General features: G+C 39.9%; 1 protein-coding gene across 2 annotated transcripts in view; it reads left to right on the top strand.

Annotated features, from left to right (window-relative positions):
- CDH13 (cadherin 13) overlaps positions 1-24,522 on the top strand; it is a 434,027-nt gene that overhangs the window by 403,823 nt on the left and 5,682 nt on the right. Inside the window, exons 11-13 of one of the 2 annotated variants that reach the window (XM_039721144.1) lie at positions 1,716-1,858; positions 11,113-11,346; positions 12,596-12,811. In XM_039721144.1, the coding sequence (XP_039577078.1) occupies positions 1,716-1,858; positions 11,113-11,346; positions 12,596-12,811 (593 nt within the window). Of the gene's footprint in view, positions 1-1,715; positions 1,859-11,112; positions 11,347-12,595; positions 12,850-24,522 lie in introns of those variants that run through there. The other variant, XM_039721143.1, reaches the window with a different exon arrangement.

The raw sequence follows: 24,522 nt of genomic DNA, 5'->3' as shown, positions 1-24,522 counted from the left end.
CATTTTTGTGGGAGATAAAGCTGAGGTATTGATTAATGTTTAAATGGCTATTAAGAGGAGGGAGGTGTTGGGTTGATGGAACATCTCACTGTGCACTAATGCTTTCCTTTGATTCTTTCCCACATATTCCCTAGGGGATAATTTCTGCTCCTGGGGAAGCCAGTGGTGAAATTCTGAGTTACTTTTTTGCCAGCATAAATAAGCCAACTCTTTTCCTTATTTATCTTTTTTTTTCTGCAAAAATTCCAAAAGTTTCTGGCTTCCAAATCTGCTCTTTAACTTATTTTATCATCATAAGAGCTCATAAAGAGGTGTAATTTTTCCTGGCTGTATATGCTGAAGTTTTGATGCTCTCTCTGGCTGCCTGAGCACCTGAATTTTCCTGTGCACCACAGTCAGGTTCTGCAGCCCCCAGGAAATTTCATTTTTCAAGCCTGAAGCAAAGTTACGATAAAAAAGCAGCAGCCTGAGCAGGGCTGTCTGTCACCACTTAGAGGCTGGAATTTTATTTAATTTTTCTTTTTTTTTACCCTGCAACAATGTGTTGTTTTTGTTTATTCCCTCATACTTGCAATGATACTTTTAATTTTTTTTTTTTTTTGCAACATTATCACACAGGACTTTGAGGTGAATTCACTTTCAGGTGAATGCCACTGTGAGGCACTGACTTGGCACAGACTCATTAAATAATAGCAGGTTCCATGTCAATTACTGGTAATTTAAAATGTCTATAAAAGGTTGTATGGTGGTTTATGACCTATAACAATTCACTACAAAAAAGATAAACAGGTTATTATCCCAGGTATTGATTATATGATTGGAGTTTTGGTTTAAAATATTAACACATTTAATTGGAGAGGGAATTGGTATCAGTTAATTCAGCTCTGGGTTGTTCTTTACTTAATATATTTAGCTGAGTAGAGAATTAGGCCCTAATCATGAACATTCTTTTATTTATTGCTTCAGTCAAGTTCAGGGAAGTTCCTGGGGTGTAAACTCCACAATCTCGCTAAACATTTCCAGTTTTGGGGGCTGAATATTTGTGCTGATTAAAGGGAAAAAAGCACACCAGGGAATTTCATATTGGAGACAGCATTCCCAAACTCTGATTGAGGCAATGTGGATGTGGTTGGACTTAAGCAGCAGAAGGAGGAAGCTCCAGGTCCCAGAGTGCAGAACAAGAGTGTGCAAACAGGGCTGGGTGTAACCACCTCCTCCAGACTTGGTGAATTCATTGTCTTACTTTCTCCTTGCTACCATTCCCCACAATTTAGTACATGTCCAGCTCACCCAAAATAACTAATGGTAAGGGAAAAAAAAATTAAAACCACTCAAACATAAATTAAAAGTGCAGTTTCTGGTCTAACTGGAATTTGTAGTCTGGAAAAAGGAGGTCTGTGACAGGATTCATGAGGTCAGTGTGGGTGCAGAGGCTACTGGAAGTGTTCTGGCTGTATAACACAGCAGTAGGAAACAGGTCCTATATAATGTCCTAAATATTGATTTCTCTGCTAATCTTTGGGACATATATATCTCCAAACCTCCAACAACACTGAACTATCTCTAAGGCAAGGCCCAAGCTTAAATTGTGTTTTTGCAATATGAAGAGATCCACTGCGAAAGCCACAGAGTGCCCAGGCAGATTCCTGTGCAGCAATGCATTTTTTTGATGTTCAGATCTATAATTTGCTAACAACTTCTGAACTTTTGTTCAGGTATTCAGTGTACAAGGACCCAGCAGGGTGGCTGGAAATCAACCCCACCAATGGCACCGTTGGCACCACGGCAGTGCTGGACAGGGAATCTCCCTTTGTGCACAACAACGTCTACACTGCTCTGTTCCTGGCCATCGACAGTGGTGAGTGACCACAGGGAACAAATCCTTCATTTCCTGCTTGAAATGCTCTCTTCTGAAAGCTGCATGTCATGCCTCAGGTTTAGCTTTTATACTTTTCACATTCTGTGCTGCTTTAGTGTGTGGGTCTGTCCTTTGAATAAATCCCTGCTTTATTCTGTAGCTCTGCCCAGTCTCTGCTCTAGCGCAGCCTTCCCAAGACATCACCTGTGTAAAATCAACCACGTGCTGCAGCACTTCTCTGCGTGGCCACCTAAATGTATGAGAGACCATTTTGGAAACCAGAAGAAAGAGGAATTTACTTAAAACTTAAAATTTGTAACAGCTTTAATTTAAGTTTATGCCTCACAGATTTATGTCTTAATGCTAGGTGCAATTAGTCTAGAAACATTCTTGGAAATGTAATAAATCATCCTAATCAGAGTTAATTTCTTCACAATATTTGAGCAGTCAGCATGCCTGAGGCACTTAAATACCAATAACAACTCATCCTTGATATGCTGGATTATAATCTATTCAATACGTTGACAGTGGCAATAAAAACACAACTAAACTCCTTGTTAAAATGCAACAATTTTTGCATATTGTGTGTACTAAAGTTCCTCCTGTCAAATAGAATCCAAATTAAGCTATCTAGGGAAAATTCAGAGAGTGACTTAGGAGCAGAGAAAGAAAGAGAAAATCCTGAATGTTCCAAATCTCCTGAGCTAAAGGCACAAAATAAATAAAAGATTTGCCTGTAATATAACAGCTAATATGCTAACACTTTTTCACAGCTGCAGCTGGTTTAGCCCTGGTGATGAATTGTAAAATGCTCTTTTTAAGAGAGTAATTTTACATTTTTGCAAGCACATGACTCAGGGAACATTTGCAGGGCTTGACAGGAGAAAGAAAATATTGCCTTAAGTATAACAGAAAAAAATTCTGCTGAGGAGATGATTTACTTATATATTAATATACATATTTTCCTAAAGAAATTTCTGGGGGAAAATGTAGCACTAAACATATTTCTGTCTTTTGCTTGCTATGGGATTTTTTTCTATTTTTAATGCATCTCAAAATCAGGTGCACTGGGAAATGTCAATGAAAGTAAAAATTTGGGGTATTACTGAGGGGTTACCCAAAGGACAAAGTCGTGTTTTAAAGGTGAAGTCAGATAATGTCACAGAGAATAGATGGAAAAAAGAGATGAGAGTTTTTGACTGTGGGAACCAGCCTGAGTAATGTGATTTTGGGTGACACCTTTATGTTGCAATTTAGGCCTTGCTCATTTATTCTAAACCCAGAACTTCACTGCTTTTAATTCTCAGATTTTTTGTTTCTATTCTGGAAAAGTGGGAGAAGGGGAAGCTGTGCTGAACAGCAGAGCAAAGGAATCCTGTTCACTTGGGATTCTGAGCCAGCACCTGATTCCAGCCCCTGTAATTGTGTTTATTTGTGATTGTGCAGCTCTGTCGGTGCAGGAGTTCATCTTCTCCAGCATTATTGACTCCTGTGAGTGCAATGATTACAAACCACACGTGTACTGTCATGCTAAGGGGTTAATAATGATCTTTTCCTGCCATGAGTAGCCCTGCCACACGTGGGAGTGGGAATAAACAGCAGAACTTAATTAGCTGATATTAACCTTGTGCCCTGCATCACCTCTGCATTAATTACCAGGCAGCTTGGGGAGCAAATTCAACTTAGAGATGGGCTGGGAAGTGGGAAAATTTCCTGCTGGCCTGGATGAATGGCTCTGGCTAAAGCAGTCAAGGAAGTTTTAGAGTTAATCTCACCAGGTTGGGGGTCTGCCTTGCCCCTGTAAAGATTAAATGTATCCCTGGGAAGTGTTCCCAAATTTGTTTCCAGGCTGACACTGTGATCTAGCACAGCTGGGAGACCCACTTTATCCCTGTAACCATCAGAGCTAATGTCCAACTTGAAATACTGCATTAGATGAGAAACCAAATTGTGGGAAAATTATATTAAATGAATACAGAATTACTTCAGGACTCTAAAAGAAGGTTATGTTAACTTAAAAAGGGGAAAAAATCAGATTGAACGTAACTATCTGCACCTCTTTAGAGCAGCATTGCCCGTAGACTGCAGACCTCTCTCTTCAGGTTAATAAGTGGGGCCTGTCTAATACCAGTGAATATGCCTGGGACTTCTCAGTGAGAGGGCAGCCAACAGCAGGATTAAGAACTGCCAAATGAAATAGGGTAATAAAGTGAAAATTTAGAGACATTTCCAATAGAACAAGTAATTTGCTTGGGCTAACTGACTTGTGGTGAAAGGGAAGGAGAGGGAAAAAGAAATGCTTTAGCAGAAATTCTTTCTTCAAAAGCATTCAGTGGAGGTTTTTATTTCCTTTGGCCTCTCAGCTTATCTCTGAGTCAAATCTGAGATGGCACCTGAGATGGCACAGGCACTGAGGAAGTCTGAGGTGCCACAGGCTTTCCTTCCCTTTCCTGGAAATACAGAGCTCAGGTAATGCCCAGCAGTGGGAATTGGCATCCAGAGCAGCTCCTAGCAACAGGCACTGTGAGATCTGTGATAAACTTTAACAGAATTTATAGAAAACAACTCTAAAATCATATAAAACCTTGTGCCTTAGCCATTGCTGAAGCCCATGAGCCATATTCTAAAAGATAAATACAAATATTCTTCATAGCATTTACATGCTTACAGAAAAGGTTCTGTTGTCCCATTGTGTTCCACGCTCACCCCTTTGTAAAATGACCTTACATTGGAGTGCAGTCCTGGGGCAGGAGTGGAGACAGCTGCAAACAAACCCCACAGTGATCCTTTTTCCTTTTTCCATCCCCTTTTGCTGATGTCAGTGGAGAATCTGTCACCACTTCCACATGACTCCTGGTTGTTACACCTCAGTGCAGGGAGCAAGTGCCAGGGCATTTTCTTTTTTATCTGTAAATTGTTGGATATTTCTGTCACAAGTAAAACCTGGAGCTTTGTACTTGGTGTTTCTTTGTATAAATCTGTCACATCTTTATCTTTTTTTGGGATATCACTTTACCAGTAGGACAGGAACAATGAAAGGGACATAGAAAATGGAGACACTCCACTGCAGGAAATAAGTTAGCTTTTTACAAGATTCTTTTTGGCCTTTATGATATTATTTCTCTGCATTATCAAATTAACTGCAGCTAAAGGTGGTAAAGTATGAATTATGTTATTCCTGATCTAAACAGTTCCTGTATCTTCCCAAACACACTTGAAAGAATGTGTAACAGCAAATTTGATGGAAACAGTGTTAATTTATAGATAATAAATTTTGACCTTTTATGGGGTTGTATTACGCTTTAAAAAGGACTTTTTGGAAGAAATATCCTAATTTTCTCAGTACATTTGATTTCAGTAAAAGGTCAACGTAGTGTCTTTAGAATTTGAAAACTTTTTATTAAAGACCTGTGTGACCACAGAGTCTCTGGCCTATTAAAGAAGAAATTAAACGCTGGTAGGAAATACCATGCAGCAGAGTTAACACGTTAAAGTGCCATGAACTGTGTTTAATCTGAGAATGAGCTGATAATGGGGCAAATTCAGGTTTATGCAAACTCGGGAAACATCAGAGGTTTCATTCAATTAATAAAAGTGCCAACAACGGTGATCATTTTATGTAGCACTCTAATCACTGAACCCAATGCAGCATCACGGCATTATTGGGATCTTTTCTGCCAAAAGGAAATTTGCTCATTCCATGAGAGGAGAAATCATTTGGGTTTGAGAAACTTGTGTGGAACAGACCTTCCAAATGTGGTGTCATCCTGCAGATCCCACTGTTCACTGAATTTGGGATGAAGATCACAAAGCAGAACACCTGCATGTTTTGCTAGAAACTCTCCAGGAAAGGTCTGGTGGTTTTTTTTTTCCTGTATTCTGGGAGTTTTAGTCACAATCTAGAAAAAGTAAGGGAGAAGGAAGCAATGGCTGGAGGTGAAGCTAAAAAAATATCTGGAAAACGTGTGAAATCTTTAAAAGATAAAATTCATTTCTCCATTTCCTTTAGAGGCATGAATAATAATTTATCCCCAGATTTACCTTATTTATGCAAGAATCACTCTTTTTTGTGCAATTAATATCCCATTGTGTAACCTTTTTCTATCTCTTTAAAAACAAAATCTTTGGGTATTTTTGGTTGCTTGACTCATGGAAAACCCACCCGTGTTGACCAATAATGACCCACTAATCTTGCTGGTTGGGTTAAATGCAAAGTGAAGTTGGATTCCACTTTTTTGGGGGGTGGTTGGATGCCTCTCCCATGGGGTCCCACCTAAAGCCAGGGAGAAATATTCTCCCAGTGAGTCTGATCCAGTGTCTGATTCCACCTTCCTTCCCTGCCATTCCTGTCACCAGGGAGCTCCTGAGGCAAGAATTGGGAATATAAGAACTTCATTGTTTGCATTAAACAAAGAGAATAAACATCATTAAAAGTCATTTTAGTTGTGAGTTCAGAGTTTGCCTTGAGCTACACTGGCAGTTTAAGAAAAAGCAACTTGGACCTTGCTTCTCTGGCTGTGGCCACTGTACTTGTGAGCTGTGGCACTCTCACTTTTCCTGAGTAAAATTAAGAAATGGTGAATTAGGGTCTAATTCTCACTCTTTCCTTCTTTCCAAAGACCAGCTGAACTCAAGCAATCCTGAATCCCATTTATTGTGCAGGTCTTGGCACTGCTAATCATTAGAAAGAAAACTTATTATCCTGTCCTCTGTGTGATAAACAGTAACACACAGCACTAGGAAAAGCTGCAGTAACAAAGAGATGTGTGGCAGTTTGCAATTAGAACCTTTCCTGGCATGTATCTAACCTGTCTCCTCACTCCATGATGTACATAATTAAATTACCATAGATTGATTCCACCTAAAACACGCTATTTTTTGAAGAAATCAGGCAATTAGTTACCATGGCAACCCAATTAAGCCAGTTTTATACCCCTTATCTTAATTGCTGTATTAATTGAGAAGAGAAAATAAATTGAAGACTCATCCTTTTCTTGCCATTTAAAATTTCAGTAAAATATGAATTGCACACAAAATATTGTTTTAATTTGCCATCATGGGCTCATGATTTGAAAAAGAAATGAGAATGTTGAAAACAGTATTTAAGACGGATGGCATATGTCAGTAGCAATTTGATATGCTGAAAGAGCTGTGCTCTTCTGAAATGTAATTACTCAAAACCAGGAGCTGCATATAATATTTGAGGGGATGAATGAAGGGTTGCAACTTTGGAAGAAGCCAACAGCATCATGGATGTCCTGCTACTTTGTAACACGCAGATATTTTATTATTTTATGTATTTTATATACATATGATATATATATATATATATACACTATTTATAATATATATTTTGTAGATTATATATAAAGATATAATATATTTTATATAAATACATTATATATTTCCTATATATAATATAGTAAACATATATATTAATATATATTTATATATTTTTATATATAATATATTATATTTATTTTATATTATTATATATTAGATTTACTATATTTTAATATATTTACTACAGATATATTATGTGTTATATATAAATGTATAATATACAATTTATATTTTATATGTTTTATATTTTACTTTATATATTTTATATATTTATTTTATATTTTATATATTTTATTTTTATATGTTAATATAGATGGGAAATGCATAGGAAATTTGAATTCATGGGGAATTAGGAACAAAATGTCAGCACATGGCTTTGAGAAGAGCAGTTCAGGGAGCAGCACACCCAGATTTTGGTGTCTTCCCCCTGTGCTGGTTCCATTTGCTTTGGCTGAACCGTGAATGGAGCTCACCCTGAGCCTGGAATGCAGAGGAACGGGATCTGCACGGGATCCCTGCCTGCAGGAGGGGACTGCTGCCAAAGCACCGAGCACACACAGATTTTCTGAGCAGAAAAACAGCATATGGAGGGGAAAAAAAAACCAAAGTGAGGGATGAGACAGAAATTTGTGTTTAGATTCCCAGAGCTGCATCATTAGAAAGCATGAGAAGCACTGTTCTTGTTTGAAGAGCAGTGTGTAAGTGGTGTGACTTTGGTAATTCTCATATAATTCTGTGCAGCTTTTCATGAAGATTCAAGCATTAAGAGTATACAAAGTATCTTTTTCCATAACATTTATTTTCAAACAAATTTTTTCAACTGGAGGTAGCAACGTGGTCATTTATGCTGGCAGCACTAAAATCCAATTTAAAATCCACATCTCCTGGTACCAGCCCCTTGCATTGGAGACTCAGTTCACCACCAAGTTTCCACTTTGTTTCACTGTGAAATTCTCCATCCTTCCGCCTGTTTCACAGCTTTTGCACAAACCAGTGATGCTGTTTCACTTCTATGATTGCCATGGTATATTCCCACTTCTGGGAGTTTGGAATTCTCTCTTTCTTTCTCTATTTGGGCTCTACGGGCACCCAAATATTTATAGAGCTCATCCTCAGTGGGGATGGCCAGTTCTGGTCAGTGGCAAATGGGATCAGAGCTCGTTGGAAAACTTCCCCCCAGGATTGCTGGACCCTTTAGGTCTTGCTCTGCTCATTAATTCTGCTCTCAGCCACAAGGTTTGACAGTGCAAATTAAGAGTTTTACTTCAGAATTAAAATATTCTATGGGAAACTTTCTTTTCAAAATCAAAGGCGTCTGGAGATCATGGGGTTTTGAATTATTTCAACAGCATAATACCATCAAATTTATGAAAGTCACATATTCCCAGTGGAGGAGTTGTGACCATTTTTGCTTGATTCATTTCGTGTTACATTTTTATGACGTGTGTTAACAAGCTCCAGTTTATGACCCTGACATTTGCTTGCTTTTCTTTTGGAGGTCTTCATAAATCAATGAAAGATTTTTGTTTAAATCATTATAAATAAAGCAAGCAGAGAATAAGTCATTGAAATGGACAGAAGCAATTTCCTTTCACTCCTTTTTTTTTTGTGTGTGTAATATTTGCCCAGCCCCTGAACCATACAAAGAGTGAAACATTTGCACAGCAGTGAGAACGCAGCCATATCTGTGTGACAAAATAGCAGGACATCCATAAAGCTGTTGGCTTCTTCATTTCAAAAGGCAGATTTTAATATTACTGACTTCAGAGAAAGATAAGAAGGGCAGTGCATAAGACATTATCAGTCCAGTGTGGAAATAATGCATTCAAAATTAAAGACAGCAGTTTAATTAAGTGCATGAAAGGCTGGCTTTTATGATCATATTTCAAATACCAGAATGCCTTTTCATCCATTCTGCCGTATGACTTTACTTAATAATATATCAAGAACAAAAAACGTATGGGAGTCTTTCTGTAAATTCAATTAGTCCAATAAAAAGTGAAAAATAGTTTCTTTTTCATTAAAAAGAACTCAAGCCTCACCCTTCTGATGACAAAGTGCGAGATGAGAAGGGAGGGCAGGGCTGGAGAAGGATGAACATTCTGCCTTTGTGATGCATTTCTGCTCGCAGGAAACAGATGAAGTGCCACCATTAGTAACATTTGTTATTGAAAGGACTAATTGCATTCTGCTGCAGGCAGCAGTTTATCAGATCCACACCACGGGGTACTTGCTTCTGCCTTGGGATGCTCTCCCAGCACGGCAATAATTCACTTTATTAAAATATGCTGTGGATAAGTTTCAAAAGCTTGGGTTGTTGGGCTGCTGTGGGCAGGGGGATTGTGCTGAAGGCCCCTCTTGCAGGGCTGAACTGTGAATGCTGTGGAACCCTGCCCTGGTGCTGCACAGGTTAACTGAATCCAGCCTTCTGAATCCATTCTGGGAAGGGTTTATGTTGGAACCCTGAGAATTTTAGACTTTCTGTACTGACAGACACCGACCCCCAAAAGAACACTGCATTTGACCTGAAGCCATAAAGAAAGCTTCCAAAATTAAATAATAGAGCTATTATGAGTGTGTAGTTTGAATAGAAGTGTAGAATATCGCATAGTAGAAAACTTAGAGTTTAAAGTTTTGGAATGTAGTAAAATATATGAAACAAAATAGAAGTTTTAAAGCAGAGACTAGCCCTTCTTCTTCACCTTCACCTTCTTCCTCACCTTCTTCCTCATAGGTTTAAATAGTTTAAATAAAAAAGTCCACATTCTGAATCAAAAGTAGTTAGTTATTAGGTTAAAATGAAAAATAATTTAGGTGCAATTTCTTAATTAAACTGTTTATCCTTAAAAAAACCTTATAAAGAAAGAGAAACGACCCCATTTTTACCTTGTTAGTAAAGTGCTGTAGAACTCACAACTTGTAAGACTGTTCGTGCTCAGGGAAGTTCAGGAATCACACTTCCCTGTGCTAAACCAGAAAAAATAAAAGAGGAATAAACAACCCACGAGTGCAGCATTTCAGATGAGACCTCGCTGAGTGCCAGGCACAAAAAAGGACAAAATGTGCGCTCAGAAAACTCTGAGGTGATTTTCACGGGGAGCCAAATGGGGTGAAAGGAGCTGCTGGGCTGCAGGCAGTGTGTGGCTGGCTCAGCGTGGCACCTCCTGGCAGCTCCTGGGTCAGCCCCAGAAATGAGGTGCTGGTCCCAGCAGGCAAACTCTGCCTTCCCAGCTCACCCAGTGCCACCAGGGCTGGTTTGTCACTCACAGCCCTGGCACTGAGCCTTGCAGTGGTGAGTAAACAGCACCCTCAGCTCTGCAGCTGGCTCTCGGGTCAGGGCTGAGGCAGGCTGGCAAATCGCTCTGGCAGGTTTGAAAGCACAGGGTAAATAACCCAGCTCATTTCCCAGAGCTCTGGCAGGTTTCAGTGCTGCTGACAGAGCTGCCCATGGCCCTCAGGGATGATCTGGTCCTGTTCTGCTTCTGGGCACCCACCTCACACCTGGGTCCTCCCTCCTTTTCCTCTCACCTGTCTCATTCTTCATTCTTTTAATACTATGCTATCTGTCTGGGGGATGGTTCCCAGTGTGTTTCTCTCAGTATGTGCTGATGAACAGATTCTGTTCCAGATATCTATTCATGTCCTACTCTCATTTTAACTTCAAAATATTCCTCTCCCAGAGGTTTCCTTAGAATAATTTTCCGTACTGTAGAGAATCAGACAGGCTTCATTCTGAAAATCAGCAAGGAATTTACAAGAGTGACTCATCAGGTTTTTTAAGCAATAATTTCCATATAAAAGAGGTAAGAACAATAAAAAATTATTTCCCTTTGCAAGCCTGCAGGTGCAAATAGGAGCAAGAGTTTATGGAAATGTGATTTAATAAACAGATGTTTGTTTTTTTCCTGTAGGTAACCCTCCTGCTACGGGTACAGGAACTTTGCACATCACCTTGGAGGATGTCAATGACAACGTCCCATCCCTTTATCCAACACTGGCAAAAGTTTGTGACGATGCAAAAGATCTCAGGGTAGTGGTTCTAGGAGCATCAGACAAAGACCTTCATCCCAACACAGATCCATTCAAATTTGAGCTCAGCAAGCAATCCGGCCCAGAAAAGTTGTGGAGAATCAACAGGCTTAACAGTAAGGCTGTAACCTGGATTTTTGTCTATTTATTCTTCCCACTTCTCCTTCCTGGGGTACTCCCCTGAGGCACTGGGGGAATTTAGGAGGGGTTTTGCATGAAAGTTCTGTAGGATGGACCCAGCTAAAGCTGCTGCTTTGCCCTGTGCTGGGGCTGCTGGACCAGCTGCCTGTGGGATGCCAGTTCTGGAACCTGAAACTCCTTCTCTTGTGTTGGCTGAACTTTCTTCTCTCAGTTCTGCATTAACCAGGGGCTACTAATAACAGATAATTTTGTGATTACTGCGTCTCATGGCACACAGTTGGTTTGCACAAGGTGCACAAGGCTTTGCTGTACGACAGAATGGAAGTTTTTCATAAGTTTAGCAATGTAATTGAAAAGCTTCCTAATTTTAAGTATTTAAACTCTTCACAAAGAAAATCTCCCAATGCACTGTGACTTTACACAATTGGTAAGAGGATCATGACATTGCAGAAGGTTTGTGTGTCGAATTGTGGGCACAAAGTACAACATTTTTTCTTAATGTAGGTTATTCCTGTTTCTTTTCTGGAATGTATTATTTTTCTCTGCCACTCTCCAATCTTTTAGTTCATGTCATTGCCTTAGAAAAATCTAGAGATGGATGTGATGGCTGTACCTGGCTGCAGGACAAAGGGGAGGAGCTGTTTTCTTGGCTGTTCTCCAACCATCAAAGCACCCCTGTGTCACACCCTGAAGGAATTATCACACCCCTGGGTGCCCAGAGCTGCTGTGGCCTCAGCTCCCCAGGTGGAGCAGGTCTGTGGGTTTGCAAGGGGCTTTGCTTCCCTTCCCTGCCCTCTCAGGGAAACTGTGGAAGTGGTTCAGCAGCTTTGCCTGCACTTCCCAGCAAGAAGGGGTTATTTTTTCCTTTGGCAAGTAAAGTTATTATCTCTTCTTGTCATTTTGGGGGTGATGTGCCCTAGAATTTCATTAGTATATTAGCTTTCACAGGCAACTTCTGCCAATAATTTATAGACCAAATAATGTAGTTAAGCAAAAAGGGCCCTTATGGTGGTGTTTGGGATAAGTTTGTAATTAGATTTCAGCCCATGAAAGAATTTCAGTACTGTCTCTTCCTTCCAATTCAGTTCTCTTGTTATTTTTCTTAGTGTATTCTCATTTTTGTCCTGATTTCCATGACTAACTGGCATGTCTGATGTTGCTTGCAGACTCCTTCACCCTCCCAGGCAACCAACATTTGGTTAATTGTCCCCTCATCCTTTGCAGATACCCATGCCCAGGTCATCCTGCTTCAGAACCTGAAAAAGGCCAATTACAACATCCCCATCTCAGTGACAGATTCTGGAAAACCTCCTCTGACCAACACCACAGAACTGAGATTACAAGTGTGTACCTGCAAGAAATCCAAAATGGACTGCAGTGCAACTGATGCTCTCCACATCAGCCTGACCCTAATCCTCCTTTCACTCCTCAGTTTATTTTGTAAGTCTTTTGCTGAGCTGTAAGTAATGAAGTGTTGTTTTTCTGCTCCTTGGTACTCTGCATCAGAAAATCCTCCAAGGGAGGAGTTAAATTCACACACTGATATCATAATGCTGGAATTTTGGGTTCTTTTTCCATGAGGGAATAGCTGTGAGAAAGTTGGGGGAGGGAGCTTTTTCATAGTCAAATAAAAATATAAATGGATGCCTGATTGTCAAATTAAGAAATAGAAGCAATAATTTTAAGGGGAATCAAAGGGAATCAGAGCTAACGTATGATAAACTGAGAAGTACCAGCTGTAGTAGCAGATTTGTGCAATGTTTGCTTTCATCTCTCCCCACTTGAATTCAATTCAAACCCAAAAAGAGGAGATTAAAGGTGTTCCTGCAACAATGGCTGTTCTGGGTCACCAGGAAAACGAGGCCTGTCTGTTTCAATCTGTTCCTCCACATAAAATGTGCAAGTGACTGGAACATAAGGAACTTATTTGAGATTCTGGGCTTAGAACCACCCAGAGCTGATAATCAAATGGCCAGGCTGGCTTGGAGGGCAGAGAAAACTGACAGGTAAAGGCATTTCTGCTGTTTCTGAGAAAGGAATTTTGTAAATCTCATTTGGAAAGTTAACTTGAATTGGAAGTGGAAGAAAAAAAATCCCAGATTGACTCAAAAGTAGGAATTCAAAGCCATGGAATCTACAATTTAAATTGGGTGTGTCCCTGGCAAGTCCTGTGGCAACTGCCAGCAAACTTTTTGATGCAGTGTTAGTTTTGAATTCTTATCTGGTTTTGGTTCCTACAACTATGACAGTAAATCTGTTTTTCAAGGACTGTTACCTTCATCTTCTATTAACAGAATACATTATAAAGTGACTTAAAACCTGAGCCATGGTGAAAGGCCATGGATTCTCCATGAGAGAAATGTGCCACGAGGCAGGGGAGAGGACAAGGCAGAGATCCTTTCCACATCTGAGGCTTGCTGTGTGCTTGAGCACACATCCTGTCCCTGTTTTCTTCTCCTTTTATCCCAAAAGCCTGGCATGAAGGTCGTTGTGAGCTGGTACCAGCTCATGTTTGTGATGCTCTTTGAAGATGAAAAGGACTATATAAATGCTAAGTGCAAATTCCTGTTCTCAGTCTCAATCAGTGACATCTAAAGTGTCTGCCTTGGCTGTGCTTCAGCTGGGCTGGGTTCAGTCTCCTGGAACCAAATGCAAACTTCAGCTGTTAGGAGCAATATGTTAAAAACATTTGACAGGGTGTGACACTATTGCAGCAGTGATATAAATATGCAGCCCATTGATTCAAATATATCCTTGTTGCCACTTCATAAATGTTGCTGCTGCTACGCCAGGCGTGACTTTCACCACTGGAATTACTTCCTTATCTGATGTGATTTGCACTTGAACTTTATTTACTTTAATTCATCTGCTCAGAATACATCGAGGTAACGCTTTTTACTTTGCAAAGTTGCCATTTTCATGTTGATTCTTTACAGCCCCCACCAAGAAGCCTGATTATTTTCCTTAGGTTGAATTATAAAGCCAGTTTTAAGTATTGGTAAGCACTTTTGAGTTGCTCTTCTTGGCTACAGGTCTTGTCCAGCTCAGCTGTGGGTGGAATACACCCCAAGGACATCCCAAGGGTATCCCATGGCTGTCATTCCCTCTGGAACTGCTCCCCAGCCATGCCTATGCAAAGCCAGCAAGCGCCACAACTCCCCTGAGCATTTTCCTCAGGTGTGAACTGCACAGAGACAGAAAGGAAAGAGGCTGGGAGCCAGTTAAAATAATGTGGTTCTGTGTTTGAACTCCTCTGAAATGTGCTGCTATCACCCCGTTCCCAATTCATTTCCACACACAGATTTTTTATAACTGTGATTAGCTCCATTGCAATGTTTTGTATAGTCCAAATATTTATCAGAGTAATCAAAGATTATGATGCCATAAAAACAAAGAGAACTTTAGTGCTTATTGAACAGATGAAACCTCCCATTTCTAGTGGCAAGTTATGGGTTTAATTTTAGCAAAAGCCCTTACGTGGCTGACTTTGCTCCTAGTGTTTGTATTTTATGAGGCTCTTGTTCCTGGGAGGTAAATCCTTCAGTCAAATGAACTTTGTAACTCATGCCAAAGTATTTCTTTTTGTATTTGACATCTGGTGTGAGGATAGATAGCCCTCTGAAAGAGCTGCTCGTGGTGAAAGAGCCCCGCATGAATATCTTTCCTGTAGAAAACATCTTGGTATTATCATTTAAATGGTGCAATTATTAGCTATACTTAGACTATGTGCCTCCTTCGTAAATCATGAAAGAAGTCAGATGTGGCAGATTTCTGAAGTGTCTGAGCACACAAGTGAAGAGCCTGATTAAAACTGAAATGGATGCAAAACCCAGCAGTTCCTCCCATTCTGGAGATCTCCTACTGTGCTCACTATATTGAGGGATAATGGGATACAGACTGCACAGTTGCCCAGAAGCCTCTGGGAAGGTAGAGATAGCTGGAACAAGAAAAAATTAGGAGTTTCTGGCAGCCAGAAATAGAAAATATGAGATGCCAAAACATATGGGCAGATTTGCACAACAAAACAATGAGGTGGGATTGAAAGATGATGAACACAAAGTTGATTGGGAAAAAGGAGCATCTTTATATGTTTTGTATTTAACCTAATTTTACTGAGGTCAAGCTGGAATGATGGAGAGTGGACAGGCAGAGGACTTTCCAAAGTTACAGTAGGTAATGGTGACAAATATTGGAAAGAATGTTGTCACTTGTCATTAAAGCAGACCCCATGTTTAAGGTGAGACTTCATGTGGTAGCATTTTGTCCTCTGTCAGCTTTTCCTTGCCATAACTGTAGACAAGACAGCACCAAATGCTCAGACAGAATTCAGATTTTCGTAGCTCAGATTGAGGGAAAAACATGGAAAACAATCTGGGTTCCTGGTCAGGGAAGGGAGCTACAGCAATCAGTTCCTTGAGGAAGAGAATGAGTGGGGAAATCTGTCAGGATCATGTCTGGTGCTGCTCTGATTGTCCCTGAGTGCTGCAGTGTTTCCAAGTGACACAGCTAAACCAGCTCTGCTCAGAATTCAGGTACAAAAGGGATCTCACCACCACCAGAATTACAAACAGGCTCCCCCTGGAAGGCTGCTCAGTGTTTTCAGTGAGAGAGCAGCTACAACATCCCACAAGGTGAGGGATGGCAGAGCAAAACAAGCAGAAAACAAATTTGTGCACATTGCCACAACAAAGTCAGCAAGAACATCTCCCCCAGGCCCTGTGGGACACTGAGAAAGAACCACTCTGGCTGGCAGAACTAAGCTTTAGATCTATTACAAATTATTTGTATTATTAGTAGTATTTAAAGGAGTATTTGAATTCTGGGCTTTTGATTTTATAATAACTATTTCACTTAATTGCATAATCATGGAATGGTAATTGCATTTCATATCTTCTTTTATATTCTACCAACATAAAAGACCACGTTAGATTTAAATGTGTGGAATGGAGGGAATAAAAGAACAACCAAAGGCACAACAGTTGTGTCACTAATATTTTACTTAAATTTCCTTGTTATAAAAAGACTGGAATTTGAACACTTCATATGGAAAAACCCCAATTTTTTAATCTTTTTTTGACTATCAACCATGGATAAGAAGCTTTTTTTTGTTCACCTGGCCAGTGGACTACAAAGCTGTAAGTTGATTTGAGCTGAAACAAGTGAAGAGTTTCATTATTCTGAACAGAAAATGAGGTGCCAGATGAGGGGGAAATGCCATCTTAAAAAAAATTAAACAAGCTGGAGGTCTCTACATTGCAATTAATTTGTTAAAGTCAGGGTGAAAGGCCTCAGGTGTGTTTGAAAAACAGAGACTGGCACAGATGTCTGTGCTGCAATTGCTAAGAAGTCCTAGAGATACCCCTGAATTTCATTTCCTAGTCATTTCCACTAACTTTTCCTATTTAGTGCTGGCTGTCCCTCACTATATTGTTGGGTTTTTTTCTGGTTTGAGGAATGCAGCTACAGGGCCAATAGAGAAAATACAGAAAATACAGGTGGCTTTTTTTATCCCTTGTAATTGATGTGTTTATTATTAAACCATTACAAAACAAAACACAAAAAAAAAAAAAAAAAAAACAAAACAAAAAAACAAACAAACAAACAAAAAAAATTTTAAAAATTGAATTATGTGAAGCTGGTGGGTTTGAATATCCATGGAGCTGGACAGGCAGAGTCAATCCTGCAGTGTTATCTCTCACCCAGCTCATTTTTCACAGCAACAGCAGCCCCTGTATCTCTTGTTTACCCCATGTTATTTGTGCAGGAACATCAAATGGCTGAAAAGTGAAACAAAGCCTTCCTGAAAGGCACCAGAACAAGACAAATCGGGGCAGGTCTCAAATGGAACAGACCTTTAAGGTCACTGCTCTTTCCATTCCCTCTGCAGATTTGTTACCTGCACATTCCCACTTTTCAGCCTTTATTTTGAATTTCTTGGCTTAGTTTTAAACAGTCAGGTTGCTTTTTTGCTCCAGGGCTCAGCAATTGAGGTTTTCCAGTAGAATTTTTGGGTTTTCCCAAGAAAAAGAGGAAAAAGTTCATCCCAGTTCCATCCAGTTCCAGAGGGAGCATCAGAGGAAGGGCTCCCCATAGGTGAAGTTGCTAAAACCAATATTCTTGTTTGTTTCTTTGTTTTGTTGGTCAGGTTTGGTTGTTTTCTTTTTGCCTTTTAGGTTGTCTTAGCACCATTTAATCTTCTACAGCAATCTTCTGCTTTTCAGAGCAGTTTATTTTTAAATAAGTTTAAAAAAAGATCAGTTTAATTAAAAAGACTAAGGAAGTCTGCAAGATACGTTTGCCCATTTCTGAGAAGTGAAATATCCCTATTTTGGCTAGATTTGCAAAAACTATTAAAATTGGAGGGTTTTCTTGTGAAAGTTGCTTTATTGAGTGGTTGATAGTATTTTATTTTTTTGCACTTCTCTAATTTGTGCTAGAACACAACCATGTAGGTACCTAAAATATCACCTAAATTTTGCTCTCCAAGTAATTGGAGATTGCTGATATTTAGTGAGTTGCAGTGATGTAAATCTCACCTCCTAAACCAAATAACAGCAGCAATATCCATTATTACTCTCTGCCTTTTTTACAGATGCTTTGGTCCACATTCATATTATTATTTCTGCAGCTCAATATCACTGAAATATATGCTTTCTCAAGTGCCTGTATGAGAAAAACACCATTTTTATTTGTGCCCTTAAAGATTTGGGTTGATTTTCAAGGAAAGGATGGTTTGGGGTCAAGGGGCTGCTTCAATTTGAGCCAGCCTTGATTTGAATCTCAATTTTAACACAGAGCTGTGTCCATTCTTCTGATTTCTCTGCAGTTTTTTTCCAGTCCTGCAACATATTGTGCAGTTTGTGAGCCCACCTAAAGTTAATGGGGCTTGAAATGGCCCAGAAATCCATATGGATGTCCATAATTGGGGACAGGATGTTTGTACACCAGACAAGACAAATAGAAATGCCCCCAAATTACACATCAGCATATTGAAATGTGCTTAATAACTTTACATTTGATTGAGTCAATTAGGTGGGAAATGGCATTTTACACACATTTGAAAGCGTCCAAACACGTTCCAGGAGTGCAGAGGTGAGAAAACAGGGCAGTTTGGAAGATGTGTGCTTGGAATGCAGAAGGGAGCAACGTTAGCATCAAATGCAGCTCCTTCCCCAGGAGCTGCAATATTATTGCTGATGGTCATTCTGGAGGCATGAAATGGACATCAAAGAGATTGGTTTGAGAGCCCATTTAGTGGGGGGAATTCAAGTGAACGCTTTTATGTTTTCATTTTCTCAACAGTACTTCACAGTAATTGTTGGTGCATAATATTTTGTATTTCTTCTCTGAACAACTTCTTAAAGCCACATAAATATTGAATTTCAGATAGTTATTGTCAGAATTGCTCTGGAGTGGCCTATAATTAAAAACTGGCACTGAATGCATGACCAGTTGAAGTATTTTTTTCTGCCACTAATGGTCACTACACATCGTGAGATGTTTGTTCCTTTTCACCGTGTCTGTCCTTGGATATTTCCCCTATAACAATTTTTCCTATTCCTTTCCTATTTTTCCCTTTATAGCATCCAGATAACTCAATGTAAACAGCTTTCTATTCAGATTTGGGCAGGGTATTAAAGATTAGGAGGAGATTTGTGGTGCCTGAAGGTTTGATGGTGTTGCCTTTGTTTCTGTAATACCCAGTGGATACTTACAAAGCCTTTTAAAAGGCCATTAATGTTTTGAGTATTTTAGATGAGGTCTTAAAGCTTCGCTTTATCAATATAATTAATTGGGGTAGGTCATTAGTTGGTGCTTAGGTAAGTGCCACATTTAGGAGCAGTTCATCAGAAAATTTGAAATGAGCAGGTTGATACCAACACCTGGCCAATTTTCTAGTTTGGTTTTTCCTTTTCTGTGGCTTCTAAGCATAATCCTTCACCCTAGTTTTTATTCTTACTCAACAAGAATTTCTTCAGATGATTAATTTAGGATTTCAAGCTGGGTTTAGTCTGTACCTACAGATCTGAATGTGTCTGGATTGTTCATGTTCTGCTCATTTAAAACTGATGGTAACCTGTGCTGTGCTGCTGTGGGAGATGAGATCTGACTGCCTGAGCAGCTTCCAAAGGTTGGCTCCCTGCTACAGCTGATGCATTTCATTTTCAGCATCTGTATGAAAAAATCAGCAGACTTGTTCAGTGCTGCTATTTCAAAACTGTACTTACTCATTTCACTTGTTGAATATTTTCAACCATTCCATTCCATTTATCAGATTAGAGCATGGGAAAATATCCATGCAAGCTGCAGGCAGCCACCTCTGCAACCGTTTAGTTTTGACAGAACTGAAAAATGAAGGAAGCATTTATTCCCTATTGCTTAAATGAAGGCAACACTGCTTTGACAAAGTATCCAACTGAAATTCACATCAATTTTTAAAAAAATAATAATGGAGTACATCTTGGCTGTTCTACCCTAAAACTCCCCCTCTCCCAGTGAGATTCTTCATATCCCTGGAGAACAGGAATTGTATTAGAAGATGTTTTTTCATTTGATAAACCTAGGGAAGCACATGGCTCTGAATTTCTAAGCAAGGAGAGTCGGAATTTTGCTTCATCTGAGCAACTTTTCTTTCAGAAAATGTTTCTTTTATGCACCTCTTAGGAACAGCTCATTACACAGGGAGTGTGTGTGAGTACCTGACAGGGAAGAGGGGAGGCACAGACAAGGATTCAGCAGTGCCCTTGCCAGGGTCAGAAGAGCACTTTGGCTTCCACCAGCCCTGCTTTGGATCTGCCCCTGCAGCCTCCTAGTAATAAATAGTAACAATAAATTATTATCATAAATATAATTATAGTAAATTAGCAGAGTGAGAGCCGCTCATGCTGGTGTCCCACAGGTGAAACGACCTCAGCAGGGGAAATGTGTCCCCTGTGCAGGCTGGGGAGTGGGGCTGGCACATTCCCCTCTGCCCTGCCCCTCTGGGCTGATGCAGAGCCCGTGGCAGAGTTTCAGCTCCTGCAGTTCAACACTGGCAATAACTCAATTTACGAGAGCCCACCAAAGGTCTCGGGGCAATTATGAGCCTTCATTTCACACAGTGCTTCTCCCATCCTTAACAGCTTTTAAATATCTTCTCACATAAATGAGAAACAAATTGTGTGTGATGGTATAAGCAGCAGATTTTCAGGATAAACTAATTTACTTTTGGAGTTTTATAAACTTTTCCCCAAGGTGTTGTGGCCAGTGAGATCACCAGATTGCTCTGGGTGATATTAACCCCAAATTTCTTAATTTCAGGAATGCAAACACAGGGTATCTGCTCGGCAATAGTCCTTCAAATTCAATGAGATTTTTGGGGAAATTCATAATAGTTTATAGGCACATGGTGAAAACACTGTGAAATTTCTGCAGTTGAAATCTACCTGTGACAGACCAACCAGTGATGCACATGAAAATAATTTATACTTTTCAAAGTTCTACACCAAGGCTAAACTAATAACTATGCCTCTAATTAATGACCTTTCCTAGATGGTAAATCCAGGAAAGAAGTACCTGGGTGTTGATTAGCTGCCTAATCAGAAACACGGTGCTGATCTCTTCCATCATTTTTGTTACCTCTTTAGCATTACTGAGGTTTCAATAAAGTCCGTGATGTAATGTAGACTTTTAATTATGCCAGATTAATGTAATATTTCTGATGAAAGGGTAATTGAAAGAAATGGAGCATGCATGAGCTGAACTCCAAACTCCAGCTGCGTTAACTCTCTTATTTTAATGGGAAGTAAAGGATGAATGCATTTTGGGTAAAGCTCATTCCTGTACAGAGGGTCAGCAAAAAACTTAAATGCCTTTAATTTTTATGAGGTTTTAACTGCAGTGTAGGAGCAGAGTCTGTGAAATAGAGGGTGAGCTTGGTCTCATAAAGAGCACAACTTTCAAAAGCTTTTAATTGCTCAGTTTAGGCCTGTGTCATTAAAATAAGCAGGGAATTGAGTCACTAATATGTAAATATGTTCAGAGAAAGCTCTGGCTGCAGCAGGGAAAGCTGGGGAGTACCAAAGCATTTTCTGAGATCAGAAGTTCTGCACACACCACTGCTGGCTGGCTGAAGGGAAGGGTTCTGCTGGAATGTGAGCTCTTGGCAGCCTGAACCTCAGGGACTGAATTTACATCCTACCAGTTGCTTCTTCCCTGGAATGCAGATCATTAAATCTTAAATTTTGTGCTTTTTTTTCCTCCATTTTCTTCTGTTGTGAGGATGAACATGAGGAGTAAACCTTGAGTTATCCCAGTGTGACAGAGGAAGGGAGATGTCTCTGTAGTCATTGAAGAAGCCAACTTTAGGAACTTGGGCTGGATTAGGTGAATTGCACCTTCTCAAACCAAATCAGCTTTTGAAACTCTAATTGAGGGCTTTCCTGTGGAGTTGGCCACAATCACCAACTCCAAATACAGGCAGCAGACCTTGGCTGAGTAGAAAGAGGAGTTTATTCCATCTGATTTTCTATGTCATGAGTCTCCCTACCCTGAACTGTGCACTTAGACCCAAGTATAATTATTTTTAATAATGCTATTAGGACATTTAATCCAGACCAACTCTCACAATGTTTGTCAGTTTTTTTGACCAGCAAAAGAAAAATTCCTCTTGCAAAGCCAAAGCCCTGATGCCAACAGCCACCAGCTGCTGGTGAGAACATGCTGTGCTTTCTTATCTGAGCCCATTGACCAGAAATGTAATAATTCATAAACACATGACAGTAACCCTGCCTTTCTCACTGCTATGGATCTTTAAGGTCTCTTCCAACCTAGTAATTGTGTGAATTCTGTGAATTCTGTGCTATCTCACTGTTATCTCAGAAGGAATGAGGCTGAATGTCTCTCAAGTATCAAAGAGGTAGAACTGTGAGATAAAATTGGTGAAGATCACATTAGAGACTGAAATGGGAGAGATTTCTGGAGAAATACATTCCCTACAGCTATGCTCACTTAGTGCTGCTGTGCATCCCTGGATACCCAAAAGAAATTGTGGAAGGGACAAAATAAGAGCCAAAATTCCCTCCCCACTTTGTGGCTTGAGTGCTTTGGGCAGCAAATCACTCATTGTAGGCAATTTCTGTCAAATCGCATCTAAAACAACACAGGGTATAATTGTGTGAATTCTGTGAATTCTGTGCTATCTCACTGTTATCTCAGAAGGAATGAGGCTGAATGTCTCTCAAGTATCAAAGAGGTAGAACTGTGAGATAAAATTGGTGAAGATCACATTAGAGACTGAAATGGGAGAGATTTCTGGAGAAATACATTCCCTACAGCTATGCTCACTCAGTGCTGCTGTGCATCCCTGGATACCCAAAGGAAATTGTGGAAGGGACAAAATAAGAGCCAAAATTCCCTCCCCACTTTGTGGCTTGAGTGCTTTGGGCAGTAAATCACTCATTGTAGGCAATTTCTGTCAACTCACATCTCAAACAACACAGGGTGGGTAATAATTCCTGAGTGCTGAGGCCAGATATGGAGACAGAGCTGACAAAAAGAAAATAAAATAATTACTCGGTCTAATTATCATTAGTGTGCAGATCTAAACCTGCCAGGCACAGACTTAACAGGGAATTAAGTTCTTAAAAGAAATAGTTCTCATTGATCAGCAAACGTGCTCCCTGCACGCATTATTTGCACATTTTATGCTCACAGTATTCCTTAAATACTAATATATTTTATGAGCTTTGCCAGCTGCAAACTGTAAATTATCTGTGCTATAAAATACATAATAATGGGTAAAAAAAAAACAAAAAAACAATGCAATCCCATCAAAGTGAGTGGAAAAGTCACCAGGTGAGCTGGTTATGTAAAATGCATAATAATGGGTAAAAAAAAAAAACAAAAAAACAATGCAATCCCATCAAAGTGCAGCAAAAAGTCACCAGGTGAGCTGGTTAGAGCTGGGGCTCAGATAAGGAGTAGATTCTAAAAATTTGGCTCTGTGTGAGCATTTCTGGAACTTTCACTGGTTCCTTCTTTATGGAGACAATAAATAAAAAGAAAAGCCAACAAGAAAACTACAATTCCTATACAGGAAACAATAATGAACACTGGAAATCCAGCTGGGAGAACAGAGAGATTTTAAATATGGACCAGAGCTCCCCAGTGAGTTTGGAACAGAGCAGTTGTGTTGGCTTCAGTGGATTTCCTCTCATTCAGGGTGGAGTTTTCCAGGCAATGCTTTGGTTATCCTTGATTGAGGATAAACATTGAGTTTTCCAGGCAATGCTTTGGTTATCCTTGATTCCTGTAGATTTTGTGTTAAGGGAGTTACTGGCCAAATGTTTGGCCAACTAACACCTCACATCAGACTCTTTATAGAAATTAAATTTGTAACTGATGCTGTATTATTAAACACAGAAAATAAAAGACTGATGTTCTCTAGGACAGAAAAATTTCCAATTGTTTCTGTGTGCAATAGAAAGAACCAAGACTGATTTGATCTTGCATATTCTTGCTTACCAAGGGTAGGTGTCTACTGAAATTTTACAGACCATAATTTTGAGTGTTGAATCTGATTTCCAGAGGCAAAAACTACTCCTTTAAATAATCCACCTGTGCAAAAGGGTCAGTCACCATTAATGGCTGTGTTTGGAACAATTCTTTTAGCACAAGGCTTGGCTGAATTCAGAGTAGTCTTGGCACCCTCTGCCAATGCCAAGGATTGGTGGAAGTGTCAGCAGATGTTGGGACACAGCTGTCTGTGGAAGGGGTCCAGGTTTGTTTGAGCACACCTCAGGGGAAGCTGTCACCACAGGCTCTGAATGAGAGGAAAAACAGGGAATTTCCTGCAGAGAAAACCCAGGAATAATGTTCAGGGGGAAAGAGGCAGTGAAGGAGCCACAGCTACAGAGGTTTTGTCAAAGTGGCAGAGCAGGAAAATGCTCTGTGGAGCACAAGGCTGGCAGGAGATGAGCACACAGCAGCTCAATTTGTCAAGGGCTCAGAAAAGATGCTGCAAACCTGCTAAGTGAGAGCCTGGTAGGGGATTTAGATGTTTGAATGGCTACAAAAAGCCCTTTGGGACAACCTGTGAGAGAGAATCCTCTAGATTGACATAACCTAAATATACAGACCTAGAAAGGAGACTCCATGACAAAAACCTCCTC

The sequence above is a fragment of the Passer montanus genome, unplaced genomic scaffold (genome assembly GCF_014805655.1).
Source record: "Passer montanus isolate IOZ18808 unplaced genomic scaffold, ASM1480565v1 scaffold45, whole genome shotgun sequence".
NCBI lineage: Eukaryota > Metazoa > Chordata > Aves > Passeriformes > Passeridae > Passer > Passer montanus.
Note: the sequence above shows the minus strand (reverse complement) of the source record. Positions and strands in the feature narration are given on the sequence as shown.